At 50.2% G+C, this 15724-nt stretch overlaps 2 protein-coding genes across 2 annotated transcripts in view; one reads left to right on the top strand and one right to left on the bottom strand.

Moving 5' to 3' along the window:
• Positions 1 to 15724, top strand: part of LOC116938952 (ecotropic viral integration site 5 protein homolog) — a 583027-nt gene that overhangs the window by 202275 nt on the left and 365028 nt on the right. The gene's annotated exons all lie outside the window — the stretch shown is intronic.
• Positions 3229 to 12063, bottom strand: LOC142913630 (protein Dr1-like). The gene is made up of 2 exons (XM_076061011.1): positions 11607 to 12063; positions 3229 to 8813 (listed from the first exon to the last, which is right to left on the bottom strand). Exons 1-2 carry the CDS (start codon positions 11742 to 11744, stop codon positions 8652 to 8654), a joined length of 300 nt encoding a protein of 99 aa, XP_075917126.1. The 5' UTR covers positions 11745 to 12063; the 3' UTR covers positions 3229 to 8651.

Genomic DNA, 15724 nt, shown 5'->3' with positions numbered 1-15724 from the left:
CATACCAAGTTTGCAGTCGATACCACATTGGGAAGTGGGTAAAAATTGAGTTACAAGATTTGAGGATACAACAATAGACAGCGTTAATAAACAGCGTGTAATAATAATAAAACTTAAATGATTTATTACACAACGCAACGACCGCACCCACCGCCGCCTGGCGGTTCAAAACTGCGGCGGCACTGATTGTGTACGCGCATTGAATTAACTCTGCTGAAAGTATGCGCTCCCCCAGAAGGTCCGTGTGGCTGATGGGATGTGTCAAACACACTTCAAACCGGTAGATGGAGGGAGCGATGTATGGACAAGGTTGGCGTATTGCCTGCTGAGTTATGTTGTAACGTTACACGCAAAGAAGACGATGCCTCTCTGACAGCGGAATTTGCTTCGAAGCGATCTGTGCGCGCGTGAACTCCGCACCGTGTAACCACGACGCGTAAACACGCGCACACAACGTGGAAACGAAGATCAAATATATTTTTTATTTAATGCTTTCGTGACTGCAGGGATTCATATTCTTGGTTCTTTCGGTAAAGTCACGTAGAAGGGAAACAATAAAATAATAAAAATATAAAAAAATCTCACGACGTTTCGACTGCAACACAAGCAATCATCATCAGGTGTGAAAACCTTCACACGTCGTGAGATTTTTTTAAATATTTTTATTATTTTATTGTTTCCCTTCTACGTGACTTTACAGAAAGAATAAAGAATATAAGGATAAAAGATCCCCCGTGTAGCCTTAACAGATTGTAGGGGCAAGTGCTATTAGCGAGCACCTATGAAGGCCGGCACGGCACACGAGGGGAGGGGGGGTGAGTGGAAAACACTACGCCCGGCCGCCTTTGTCTCCCCAGTGGCGATGTTTACACACCGCACCAGGTACTCATTTGAGGCTGCGTCGACCGAGGTGAGTCCCAGGACCGGTTCAAGTAATCGTCACTGGTGTTGGCCGTGAGCGGGAATCAAAGCGCAGCGTGCTAACCGCTACACTTACCCCTCGCCCCACGTGGAAACACACACACATGTCAACGCACACACGTGTAAACACGTAAACAGGAAAAACAGCAGCCATTCGCCACTAAGTGCAGGTGAGGTCACCACGGCGCTTGTGCCAGGCTAGCTGCACTTTGAGGCCACGTGAAGTGTCGAAGGCTCACTGACAGGTCACGGGACAGACCCAGGTGCCATAGCTTTCACTGATTGAGATCACTGACAGATGAATCGTCACCCGTGCCTCCCCACTGTGCCAACCTAGCCGTTTTCATTTCAACAAGTTGGGGCCTCTGTGCAAACACAGCACAGTATACAACGCATCACTCGGTAATGTCGGCATGAACAAACGAATCATGTTGAAGCAAGTCTGAAAGACCCGTTATGCTGTTAATTCAAAGCTATTCTATGGAGTCACAGTTGTTGTGTCCTTCATGAGCATTCTGAAAACAACCTCCTCCCTTCCCCCAGGTCAGGTGCCGGCAAACCAAAAAAGTAACAAGCAGAGCCACTTGTTTTAGAATTCGATAACAAAAAAATCAATATTTCAAGAGCCGAAATGCACTGTGTGGTGAATACGAGACGGTGGGTCCTTAATAAACGTCACGAAACAGCAGGCCTTAAAGAACCACATTTGCCAACCCATGCCCTAGGCCCTGCCCTTTAAAACAACCAGTCGCTCTGCCTCCGCCAGCCCATCGGATTCCTCCAGTCGAAATAAATATTCTGATCAAATTGGTCTTATATCACGAAAACATTGTTTAAACTGTAATGGTACAATATTCCAAAACAAATGCTACACATTTGACAGAATACGTGATATCAACCAACCTCTAAAAAACTCACATTTGAGATGTCCATACTTTGTTAATTTGTTCAACCTTACTATTTTACAAAGTATATTTTGTAAATAATGTCCCTGTTTTTTTGTACGTGTGTGCGCGTGAATATATTTGAATTTGGTTTAACACGTAGGCTTTCGCGACCAATATTTTTCATAATAAAGGTTTTTGGGTTAGATCGCGTTTATTTATAAATGTGTCGTAACCCTCCACCACCCGACACGGCCAATCAGCAAAAAAAAAAGTGTCACGTTGACAAAAGACATAATTCACTACTTCAGCCCACCGGTGTGTTGAAGAGTTAATCCACATTTACAGTTTGAGTACGACGTTTTGCTGATTGGCCGTGTCGGGTGGTGGAGGGTTACGACACATTTATAAATAAACGCGATCTAACCCAAAAACCTTTATTATGAATATTTGAATTTGTTCACTTGGAAAACCCAGGAAACTCTGTAGGGAGATGCAGTCTTGAGAGTGCCTGATGAGGGGGTTCTTAGGGGGTATCTCTTCCACTCATTTCTTACAAGGTGAACGCAGGGGTACGGAGCTGTATGCTTGTAATTTAAGACTCTACAGTCTACAACCTTCACAGAGCCCTCTACCTATGCCTGGAGTCTCTGTACCTGAGTCTGGAGTCTCTGTACCTGAGTCTGGAACCCTGCACCTGAGCCTGGAGTCTCTGTACCTGAGCCTGGAGTCTCTGTACCTGAGTCTTGAGTCTCTGTACCTGAGTCTGGAGTCTCTGTACCTGAGTCTGGAGTCTCTGTACCTGAATCTGGAGTCTCTGTACCTGAGTCTGGAACCCTGCACCTGAGTCTGGAGTCTCTGTACCTGAATCTTGAGTCTCTGTACCTGAGTCTGGAGTCTCTGTACCTGAGTCTGGAGTCTCTGTACCTGAATCTTGAGTCTCTGTACCTGAATCTGGAGTCTCTGTACCTGAGTCTTGAGTTTCTGTACCTGAGCCTGGAGCCCTGTACCGAAAGAGCTAAGATTATAATTTTCAATGGTACAGTATATTTTTCAAGTAATGGTACCCCAAACTTTCGCAGCTCTTAAAAAATCCTTTTTCACACCATCAATAAGTAAACTCCCCCCCCCCCCGCGCCAAACGGCAAGTCCACCCGCACGTACACCACCTCTATGCTAAGTCGGCCAATCAAATGCTATTTTTTATGCTAATTCCTTTGTCATGGCACCTTGTTTCCTCGCACACAGCTTAAAGGTCCGCGGTCTGAGCGTGGCTGTGTTTCACTCCAGCGCTGTCCTCGAGACAGCCTGATCCCTTCACCTGATGAAGGCCGCTTGTGTTGTGGCCGAAACGTCGTGATTTTTGTTGTTTTATTTTTTATCTACGTGACTTTACCGAATAGAACCAAAGAGTACGTTCTGCTTAATTAAATACACTTTTCATTAAAAATTGTATCCTACAACATCAGTGCAGCACCACATTAAATACGTACTACAATGACAATAGTTTAAAGTGATTTGAAGCATATGCTTAGCTCTTTCGGTAAAGTCACGTTGAAGGAAAACAACAAAACAAAAAATATATATAGAACAATATATTTTATTGTTTTGTTGTTTCCCTTCAACGTGACTTTACCGAAAGCGCTAAGGATATGAATTACTGCAGTCACGAAAGCTTTAAATCAAATTTGATTTGAAGCAGGTTTTTTTTTTTGGGGGGGGGGGGGGCAGAGCTTTGTGACGTCATATTTGAGGGGGTGTCTGACTTTTTGTGACGCCGTGTGAAGAGGGGGCGGGGGGGTCAAAAATCGTCCAAAATCGCTTAACGTAATTTATGGACGGCCCCTTATACCCATCTTCTCGGTTGAAATTGTCTGTGTTTATACATTTGGATGGCTTCATGAACAAATCTTTGATGGTAGCCCGAAGGTTTGCAGAGTACCTTGGTCTCGGAAAAAAACTATCGTGCGAGCCCACAGCGTTATAACAATGATCAGCCACTGCAGAGGTATTGGTTCTGCCGTGTTTTAAAACTGCCTTGTGTTCGCGAACACGGTCCGAGACATGTCGTTTCGTTTCCCCAATGTAACTGCTGCCGCAGACACAACTTAGCTTGTAGACACCAGGGTATTGCATGTCTGGATGACATCCTTTACAGATGGGATAAAATCACGGATTTTGTGTACTGTATTGAATCGGACCTGGATCTTATGTTTGTTAAAGATTTTGGAAATCTTTTTGGTAACACATGCCATGTATGGCAAGGTGATGGTTTTGATTGGGTCCTCAGATGGTTGTCTCCCCGTGGTTGGGACTACAGCTTTGGGGATTGTGCGGTCTGAGTATCCATTCATCTTGAGGGCTTGGTGTACGTGCTCCAGTTCACTGGCTAGGTGGCGCTGGTCGGAGATGCAGCGGGCCCTATGGTGTGGTTTTGATGAGGGAGTCAGACTTTCAATAGGAATCCGTGTGGGTGGCTTTCCTGTAGACGGAATGTCCCAAAGAGCCATCAGGCCTCTTCTCGATCAAAACATCCAGGAATGGTAGCTTGCCATCATTTTCCACTTCCATGGTGAATTTGATAGATGGGTGTATGGAATTTATGTGGTTGAAAAACTGGTTCAGTGCTGACTGGCCATGTGGCCAGATGACGAAAGTGTCATCTACGTATCTCTTCCACAGGGAAGGACGTAGGGTGGATGTCAGGATGGCATCTGTTTCAAATTTCTCCATGAAGACATTCGCTACCACTGGTGATAAGGGAGAGCCCATAAGGGTGCCTTCATTTCGTTTGTAGAATGTACCATTCCAGATGAAGTAAGTGTTGGTAAGACAGCGCCTCACCAAAGTTGGTACATCAGGATTCAGTCCCTGTTGGACCAAGTCTTCAATGATTGCTATCGTGTCAGGTACAGGTACCTTGGTGAACAGAGACTACATCGAAGCTGACAAGCAAATCATCTCAACAACTCCACAACCAACAATCACCTCAACAACTCCACAACCAACAACAATCACCTCAACGACAACTACACAACCAACAACAATTACCTCAAAAAGAACTCCACAACCAACAGCAACCACCATTTACAACCACCACCACACGAACGAAGCCACCAACAATCAACAGAAATAAACCACCGCTACTACCACAACACCAACAGACACCACTAAAACAAACAACCAACAATACCCCCGACAACAAACTACCACCACCAGCACACGACTAGCACAAAACACCACGACAACAACAAGCCCAATTCCAGAACGAACAATAATCACCACCAGCCACCAGCTAAACCCAAGGCACTTACAATGACGACTAACAACCACTACTACCATCAACAACAACCATCACCACCAACAACTAACACCACGACCTATAACGTCAACCAAAGACAAAGATCCCCCGTATGGCTTTTACAGACTGTTTGGGCAAGTGCTGTTAGCGAGCACCAATGAAGGCCGGCACGGTACACGAAGGGGTCGGTGGCCAACAACCACGCCCGATCGCCTTTGTCTTAATTTGAGGCTGAGTCGACCTAGGGGAGGCCGGTCTAGATTATCATCACCGGTGTTGGCCGTGAACGGGAATAGAACTCGGGTCGCCGGGTTTGTAGCGCGGCACACTAACTGCTACATTACCGCTGCCCACTAACGTCAACCACCACCATGATCAATATTAAAGTATTACCACCAACAGCCACCACTAACATCAACCACAATTACCACCAACAAACCGACACCACTACAATAACAACACTAGCCACAACCAACAGCAAGCGTACACAATACAGGTTTTTGTTTGGGTTAGATCATATAATTATGTCGTCAAACCCACCCGACACAACCAATTAGTAAGGTTAGTCACGTAAACAAAACATGGCAATTCGTTACTAATTCAGCACACCGGTTGTGTGTTGGAGAGTAATCCCACACTTACAATAATAGTACAAGGCTTGGCTATGGCTCGCTCACGACACTGCCGACTTCTGGCGCATGGCGGGGTAAACCATGGATACTTCCAACTCATTCTGGCTTTATTGACCTGGTCAAGGCACTATAATACCATCAAGAGGCCTCTCGGCTCTGGGTTGTTCTTCATGCTTTCGGAGTCCCTGACACTCGGCTCACAATCATTAAGGACCTTCATGATGGTGAGCGGGCCCGGGTAAAACGACGAGGCCTGAAGTCAGAGCCATTCCCTGTTCACCTTGGGGTGCGACATTATTATCCTCTGGCCCCTACATTATTTAAACACCTTTTTCGACCACGTAGTTTAAGCTTTCCATGGATGTACCGGAGTAATTTCCATCTGGTACAGATACAAAGGGATGCTGATCGATGCTCCGGTGCGGTCGAGAGATGGTTCCCTATTGGTCAACCATATTATGTATGCTGATGATCTAGTCATTGCTTTTCACCGAGGAGTTGGAGACGCTGCCGCTGAATCTGGAACGTGCTATCCAGAGGCGAGGCCTTACCATCAGCCGCTCCAAAACTAAGCACCTGACTGGGTATTGTGTCATCAAACACTCCACCATACCTGGGCAGTGTGCAAAAACCAGCTCCAGTTTGACAGCAGAGGTGTCGCTCCGAATCAGCCGAGCGGCATTACCTTTTCATCGGCAATGTAACGCTGTATGGAAGCTACCCGGTCATGCAAAGCTTCAGGTTCTGTCGGCCACAGTCATGTCCTCCCTTCTCTATGCTTGCGAAATGTAGACCCTCTAATCTTCGCCAGTTAGAAACATTCAGGCTGCCATGCTTACGATCAACCTGGGTTTAACCAGGCTGGATTTGTGAGTTCACAAATCCTCTAAAGATCTGGACAGTCCCATCGGTGAGCTCTTCCAGGAGTCAAGGCTGCGTTGGCTGGGTCATGGAGCACACATGCCCATACAGCTTTTGTTTGGTTGAATAAAGGGGGCTAAACAGACACAGCACGGGCTCGAAAAGAGATGGAATTATGTGGTGCAAGAGGATATGGACTTTCCAATAACTGGTACCAGCAGTGTTAAGATTGGCCTCTGTGGAGGAGAATCGTGAAGGATGCTACGGGGCAGTTGGAGGCAACCGCCCTCCGGCAACAAAGGAGGGCAGAGGAGTGACGCTCACAACAATGAGTGGAGCGCCAGGCGGCTAAAACACAGCAATTTGGCATTGTAGGGGGCACAGATTGTGCATCGGCCAGTCAACCCATGGCACCTGGATCTCTCCATGACCTGCCAGCAGGCGTTTGACACTTCACGTAGCCTTAAAGTGCATATAGGCTGGCACAGGTGCTGTGGTGACGTCACCGCCACTTCGTAGCAAATGGCAGTTGTTCTTGTTGCCTGTGTGTGGACATTCAAAGCAGACAATTTATCAAGCAAAAAGGTCCTAGCAATGTTCCGATTCAATAGGAAATGGTAGCAAGCCCGAGCTACTGGTCGGCTTCATCATTCCGCTCGTTCAAAAACGTAAATGACAGTGTCAGCATGTGCTTGATAATAGCGCTTGTCCAACACTAACATTTTAATGACAAATGTTTGCCTTTGAATGCAAAACTTTCCCCCGTCTCTTTTGCTGGAACACCTGCAGTAGTTTAGTGATGGAAACACGGCAATGTATCGAGGAGTCAATTTGGGTTGAGCTCCGAGTGTTCTCAACGCGCATGCATGCACATTCTCCAAGTGCTCTGGTTTCCTGCCAAACGGCCTTGCATGGAATTGGCCAAACATCCCAACATAGGACCCTGCTCAACAATAGTCTTGTTTTTAAGTCTCATCTTGAACGTAACGAACATCACAGAGTTTCTCAACACGCGCGATCCACCAACCGTCGCTGCCTCCGCACTGCCGGACTAAAAACGCACGCCCCATGACCGTTCTCGGCTTGAATTTACACAAGCGGCCTAGGCAGAAGACGCATTGAGCAACACGCTCTCCCCGAACAAGCGACGGTGAAGACAGAAGGCGTGAAAGTAAAGGCAACAATGCAGTAGGAACGCTCCTGCTGAAAACTTCCAGGACCGCTGCCAGAAGCTGCGTGAACGCTCCGATTGATGTATCGGAGAGAGGGGAAACTCACTGAACGGGGGACTGCCATTGGAATCTCAACTTGGCCTTTGTGGATATTTCACAAACGTTGACTTGCACGTCACTTAGATGTAATGCAGAGGGAAGCCAACGCATTTGGGGTGGCACCACTCCATCGGGTCACTCAAGCGAGATGCCTGCACAAGAAACACGTGGGGGTTTTTTTACCCCATAGATTTCTGTTAATTTGTGGGTTTTCATTTATTACTTTTTTACATACATACGTACACACCCCCATGTGTCTACAGGCATGCGTGCGCCAGTCTCTTAGTGCTTGTTCAGCGAACGGTTCGTGACTAATCACCTAGTAAACGGTAAGCATGTGACAATTTACCCTCCCCCTACGTGCGATTTCATCGATCGTCACGAATGAGTGTTAAGCTTTTACTGTTTGTCATGTTTAGACCATCCTACCGGTGCTCAATATCTAGGCACCCGTGTCGTCTGTACTTGCTCGACTGCACGCTATTGTTTCGCCGAGTCTTGCTTCACGAGAGACACTTGCGTGTATTGAGTGAACGTCACACACTTGCCTCACACCGATGGGCTGCTTTGCAATTATCCGACGGTTAAATTCCCTACGGGTAATTTGCAAACGATCGCGTCGAGCTGCGCTGCACGAGAAAACCACCACCGTGCGGACCGTCACGTCCTGGTCAGACTTTCGAAAGCTATCACTAACCAAATTAACAAAAACGACTCGGCATCACGCAGCCGCTGCGCGTCTTCCGCCCAGTTCCCTCGCGCACAATGATGGCATCGCAGTCTAGTCGTCTGTGATGTCATCATCGTCGTCCTCGTCGATGACGTATTCGGTCCCCGAGGACTCGCCGGGGCTGTCTGCGGTGGAGCTGCGCTGGGCCTGCTCGGCGGCGCGCTGGATCTGCAGCCAGTCGCGCTGAGCCACCTCTGTCTGCTCTTGCCGGACCTGCGTGCACACACACACACAGATAGACACACAACAAAGACACTGGCACACACGCAAACACACATACGAACACGCACACACAGAGACACAGAGACAAAGACACACACACACGCAGACACTCAGACACGCAAACACACGCACGAACACGCACGCAAACACACAAAGACACTCACACACGCAGACAGGCAGGAGTCCGTAGCTTGCACACACGCAGGCACGCACGTGTCCGTGGTTTGCGCGCACACAAAGATAAAGATCCCCCATTTAGCCTTAACAGACTGTAGGGGCAAGTGCTGTTAGCGAGCACCTATGAAGGCCGGCACGGCACACGAGGGGGTGGGTGGCCAACACCACGCCCGGCCGCCTTTGTCTCCCCAGTGGCGATGTTTACACACCGCACCAGGTACTCATTTGAGGCTGAGTCGACCTAGGGGAGGCCCGGGACCGGTTCAGATAATCGTCACTGGTGTTGGCCGTGAGCGGGAATCGAACCCGGGTCGCCAGGTTCATAGCGCAGCGCGCTAACCGCTACACTATCGCTCCTCACACACACACACAAGTTCCCTGCACCTCCAATTAGCACGGTTGGCTATGTACGGTGCGAAAGAAGTTCAACATACACACGAGTCCATGGCATGAGCACACTCAGGCACGCACAAGTCCATGGCCTGCATTGGATTAACTGACCTTGCTCAAACAATTATCATTATGCATGGTCAACTTGAAGGTCAATGCACTTGTTGCATCAATGTTCCAGGGATTATAAATCAATGTTCCAAGGATTATTTAAAAAAAAAAACTTCAAAACACGTCTGTACACAGCTCATCCAACTCATTGGCAGTCCTGAGCTGGCAGGGAAAATGTCATTCACCCAGTAAATATTAACGTTGGGCAAACATTGGCATGTGGTTGGAACTGTTGGACAAACGATCGCCAAACGTCAGCCTAATGTTCCATGTTTACCAGGTATACGGTATGGACCAGCCCGCTGGATAACAACCACCTTGAATTCTCACGAAAAAACACGAAGAATCACTGAATGTATTAACTCCCAGAGGGATGATTGGCTGAATTTACCCTCAGCTGAGATTTAAACTCATGCCGTTCTAATTGTGAATAGGGTGCCAAGACGCAACGCCACCCAGCCAGAATCGCCCAGTACCCGAGTGCAGGCTTCCCTCGCTTCATCCGGTAAATGCCTTCCAATAAAACGGCGCACAAAGCGAAACCGCACGATGACCGCTGCGTGCAGAGTAGTAGAATATGGTACACACAGTACATAGAGCACACAATGTTGTCCCACATCCAACCGCATAGCCTGCTGGGTAGCACATTCAGTCCACACAATGTTGTACCACGTCCAACCGCACAGCCTGCTGGGTAGCACATTCAGTCCACACAATGTTGTACCACGTCCAACCGCACAGCCTGCTGGGTAGCACATTCAGTCCACACAATGTTGTACCACGTCAGACCGCATAGCCTGCTGGGTAGCACATTCAGTCCACACAATGTTGTACCACGTCTGACCGCATAGCCTGCTGGGTAGCACATTCAGTCCAGACAATGTTGTACCACGTCAGACCGCATAGCCACATATGAGTAAATTCAAACTGCATACGGCGAATTTTGAGTAGACAAATATGAGCTCCATATAAATCGCTCACACAAACCTTACCCAATTGGTTAATAATGAGAACACTCCAGCCCACGACAGGTTAACGACTGATCATTTGAATGCGGAGCATTTTCCCCATCGCCCGCTGTCACGGACAGGGGCTTGCGAAGCGCCAGGTTTACACGAGCTTGCAACGAGCGTTTGCCCGATTTGCGTAGTGCGAGGCCGCTCACCTTTTGATTTGCCAGGGAAGGTGAAGAGTACAAAACCCTGGGGAAATTAAATTGGTAAAACTGGGGTCCGCTAAAACAAAACCCCTTGGGGAGATTCAAGTGGCATTGGTCAGGAGAGAGGAATGGGTTGAGAACTCTTAGGTCCGAGGACTAAATGTGCCTTTGCGATTCTGCTTGCTCGAAGCGTCGTGGTGTGGGTTGGCTTCATAAAGAGCACGGTTCCACTTTGCCGTGTACTCCTTTACACCGTTAACGTTTGCTGTTTTGATCACAACATTCTGAAACATGAGCGTTTGCGGCTAAAGGAGAGTTCTGTGCTCCTGGTGCTGTGATAACGGCGTCAGCCGCTTGCCCATTCCGATGGCGTACAAGTACGTCATCATGTACGTAACCAGAAGAAAAACGAAGATGAAAGAACTTTTATCGGTATCGAAGCTTCCACAAGGCCATGTGGGAGGGCGTGTGGCACAGTTTGGCGCCAGCGATTGTAGAGTGCGGTCGTGTCGCTACAGTTCTCTACGGTGACTACAATGTCTTGAAAAACAACGGCGCTACGCCGCCTCTCCAAATAAAACCAACCGCTTACGCGTTCCGAGATTTACCAGTGAACGAGACATCCCAGCCTGCAACCTGCAGTCGCCTCGGAACGGGTTAGCACACACACTCGTGTTGCACATGCAGCTCCATGCTAACACGACCGCATTCACGCCAACGTGAGCGCCATGACGCTGCTAATAAAACAGAGGAGGTTGCTTCTCGTTTGCTGTATTAGTGTACCTCCTCGCACAGTAGCATCACGCGCATTGTGCACGCGACCGAGTGCCACTCGGCACAACGTGCTAAATACTCTAGCGTAAACGACGGTGATGGGACTGCACGCGCGTTGCGGGGGAAAGGGTCCGGGGGGGAGGGGGTGTGGGGGGTAACAGCTCGCGCCTCGCCTGCTCAATGAGCGCCTGCTGCTGGCGCAGCAGCTCCGGCTCCGGCACGCCAAGCGCCTCGAGGCGACGGGTGGCGCGGCGGCGGCGAGACAGCGCCAGCGCACGGAACTCGGCGTGACACGCGCGCAGCTCGCCCATGCTGCCCGCCAGACCCAGGCGCTCCAGTGCTAGACGGACGCACGTGCACACGCCGCTCTCGCGTCAAGACAGAGACTCGACCCCGTGCAGCCTCAACAGACTGCTCGGGGCAAGCGCTGTTTGCGAGCAGCTATTGAGACCGGCGTGGCACCCGAGAGGGCGAGTGGACAACAACATTTCCGCCGTTTTTTACCTCCCCAGTGCCGATTTAAGGCTGAGTTGACCTAGGGAAGGATGAGGACCGGTTCAGATATCCGGGTCGGGGGATTCGTACCGGAGTGCGCTAACCACTGCACCGCCGCTCCCCAGTGTTACACACACACAGTGCTCCAGTGTTAAACACACACACACAGTGCTCCAGTGTTACACACACACACAGTGCTCCAGTGTTACACACACAGTGCTCCAGTGTTACACACACACACAGTCCTCCAGTGTTACACACACAAACAGTGCTCCAGTGTTACACACACACAGTGCTCCAGTGTTACACACACAGTGCTGCAGTGTTACACACACACACAGTGCTCCAGTGTTACACACACAGTGCTCCAGTGTTACACACACACACACACAGTGCTCCAGTGTTACACACACACACACACAGTGCTCCAGTGTTACACACACACACAGTGCTCCAGTGTTACACACACACACAGTGCTCCAGTGTTACACACACACAGTGCTCCAGTGTTACACACACAGTGCTCCAGTGTTACACACACACAGTGCTCCAGTGTTACACACGCACACAGTGCTCCAGTGTTACACACACACACAGTGCTCCAGTGTTACACACACACACAGTGCTCCAGTGTTACACACACACAGTGCTCCAGTGTTACACACACACACAGTGCTCCAGTGTTACACACACACACAGTGCTCCAGTGTTACACACACACAGTGCTCCAGTGTTACACACACACAGTGCTCCAGTGTTACACACACACACAGTGCTCCAGTGTTACACACACACAGTGCTCCAGTGTTACACACACACACACAGTGCTCCAGTGTTACACACAGTGCTCCAGTGTTACAACAACAACCGCCATTCGCCACTAATTGGCGGTGACGTCACCACGACGCTTGTGCCAGGCTATGTGCACCGTGAGGCCACGTGAAGTGTCGAACGCCCGCTGGCAGGAGGTCACTGGGCAGACCCAGGTGCCACGGGTCGACTGACTGAGATGACTGGCTGATGCACCACCTGTGCCCCCTACTGTGCCAACCTGCTGTGCTTTAGCCACCCGGCGTTCCACTCGTTGTTGTGAGCGTCGCTCCTCCGCCCTCCGTTGTTGTTGGAGGGCGACTGCCTCCAACTGCCCAGTAGCATCCTTCACGAGCCTCCTCCACAGAGGCCGTTCTTGACACCGCTGGTACCAGTCATCGGCAAGTCCACTCAGCTCCACGTACTCCTGTACCACATCACTCCATCTCTTCTCTAGCCCGTGCCGCGCCCGCTTAGCCCCCTCAATCCGGCCAAACAAAAGCTGTTTCGGCATGCGGTGGCTGGGCATGCGGGCTACATGACCCAGCCATCGCAGCCTTGCCTGCCGGAGGAGCTCACCGATGGGACCCTGCCCAGATCTTTCAAGGATTTGTGAGCTCCTCACACAATCCAGTCTGGTTAAACCCAGGATGGATCGTAGGCAGGCCAGCCTAAATGTTTCTAACCGGCGAAGATGTTCCACCAGGGGGGTCCACGTTTCGCAGGCGTAGAGAAGGGAGGGAATGACCGTGGCCGAGAAGACCTGAAGCTTAGTGCGGAGCGACAGACCAGGTAGCTTCCACACAGCGTTACGCAACCGATGAAAAGATATTGCCGCTCGACTGATTCGGAGTGAGACCTCTGCTGTTAAACTGGAGCCAGTCATAAGCACACTGCCCAGGTATGGGAAACTCTCCACTCTCTCCACAACTGCCCCATCACCGATTGGGAGTTGTGGGGGTGGAGTGTCCGATGGTACAAAATACCCAGGCAGGTGCTTAGTTTTGGTGGGGCTGATGGTAAGGCCCCACCTCTTAGTGGCACGCTCCAGTCTCAGCAGCAGCGTCTCCAACTCCTCCTCTGACTGAGCAGCTATTACCAAATCATCAGCATACATAACGTGGTTGAGCAATAGGGAGCCATCCCTTGACCGCACCCGGGCATCGATTAGCCTCCCATTATATCTGTACCATATGGAGATTCCCCCGGTACAGCTATTGAAGGCTTCACGAACTACGTGGTCAAAATAGATGTTAAATAATGTGGGAGCCAGAGGACATCCCTGTCGCACCCCAAGGTGTACAGGGAATGGCTCTGACTCCCGGCCACGTAGTTTTACCCGGGCCCGCTCACCATCATGAAGGTCCTTAATGATCGTGAGCAGAGGGTCAGGTACTCCAAAAGCACGAAGAACGACCCAGAGCCCAGGCCTACTGATGGTATCATAGGCCTTGACCAGGTCAATAAAGCAGAGATGTAGGTCTTGTTGGAATTCCCTACACCTCTGCTGTAGCAGACGGACAGAAAATATGGCATCTGTGCAGGACCGCCCTTTCCTGAAACCGCATTGGGGCTCCGCAAGCCTCTCCTCAGCGTGCCTGGCAAGGCGATGCTGAATAATCCTTGCCAGGACCTTTCCTGGCACACTGAGGAGTGAGATGCCCCTGTAGTTGTTACAGTCTGTGCGGTCCCCCTTCTTAAAAAGGGGGACCACCAGGGCATCCTTCCAATCCTGCGGAACCCGTCCAGTGGTCCAGACTGTTGTTATGATGTCATATAGGGCAGTCTGTGCACAAACGCCACCCTCCCTCAGCATTTCGCTTGGGAAATCATCTCTGCCCGCTGCCTTTCCTGGTCTCAGACTCCGGATCGCCTTCAATACTTCCTCAGCAGATTGAACCTCAGCCAGCCACTCACAGGGGGTGACTTCATCCAATATTTGAGGCACCGCAGCCTCAGCAGGGTCATCCTCACTTTGTGCCAAGATGTTTTCCTGGCTGAGGGATTTTCCCTCCCCCAGGACCTCACAGAAATGCTCAGCAAATCTGCGAACCTGTTCCTGGGGGTCGGAAATTGGATCACCGTTTTTTCCCCTAATGATGGTAATAGGTGTGGCGCTGCAGGTTACTTTTTTGATGGAGTTAAATAGAGATTTGTGATCACGGGCCACTGAGGCAGACTCCATCTCCTCAGCAACCCGCGACCACCACCCATCCTTGCAGCGCCTCACGGCTCTCCGAACCTCCGAGCGAAGGCTGCGGTAAGCCTCCTCATTCTCTGACGTGGGATTCTGTAGCCGATGACAGTGGGCCTGTCGCTTTTTCTCAACCATCCTGAACAACTCCTCTGTCAGCCAGGGTGTCTGGGGAGGTCTGGACCGCGTACCCAAAGCAGCCATTGCAGCTGCATGAGTCACAGTCCTAAACCTCGCCCATTTACCCTCGACATCAGGAGGAGTCGGGGACGATGCCAATCCCAGCCGCAAGCGATGATGAAATTCTCGCTTGCAACTTTCATCAGATAACTGAGACCAGGCCACTTTAGGTTGGAATGGGGTCCTGGGTGTACACCCACCACCGGAGTGGAAGAATGGCAGGCGCATCTTACAGATGACTAGTCGATGGTCAGAGGGCAGATCAGCTCCACGGTAGGTCCTGGTGTCAAGGACATGGGCTCGCATTCGCTGGTCCGTCACTATGTAGTCCAGCAGATGTTCTTGCTTGGACCCGGCATGCATCCATGATGTTGTGTGGATGCGCCGATGCCGGAACAGCGTGTTGGTAATTACAAGCCCATGGGCTGCACAAAAATCTAGCAGCCTCCTACCATTGTTATTGAGCTGATCTGGCCCATGCCCTCCAATCACTCCAGACCAGGTGCCAGCATCATGACCAACTCGGGCATTGAAGTCACCCAACATGATGACTCTATCCCGAGGGGCCACTTTAGCCAGCACCTGTGACAGGAGGTCATAGAAGGCATCTGA

Source organism: Petromyzon marinus, chromosome 5 (assembly GCF_048934315.1).
Source record: "Petromyzon marinus isolate PM22_M1 ecotype Great Lakes invasive population chromosome 5, UKy_Petmar_22M1.pri1.0, whole genome shotgun sequence".
NCBI lineage: Eukaryota > Metazoa > Chordata > Hyperoartia > Petromyzontiformes > Petromyzontidae > Petromyzon > Petromyzon marinus.
Note: the sequence above shows the minus strand (reverse complement) of the source record. Positions and strands in the feature narration are given on the sequence as shown.

Excerpts from the sequence above, each read along its gene's own strand:
- LOC142913630 (XM_076061011.1), bottom strand. The coding sequence starts at position 11,744 with ATGGGCGAGCTGCGCGCGTGTCACGCCGAGTTCCGTGCGCTGGCGCTG. Across the intron at positions 8,814-11,606 it reads AGCAGGCGCTCATTGAGCAG|GTCCGGCAAGAGCAGACAGA; the intron begins GCGAGGCGCGAG and ends GTGTGCACGCAG.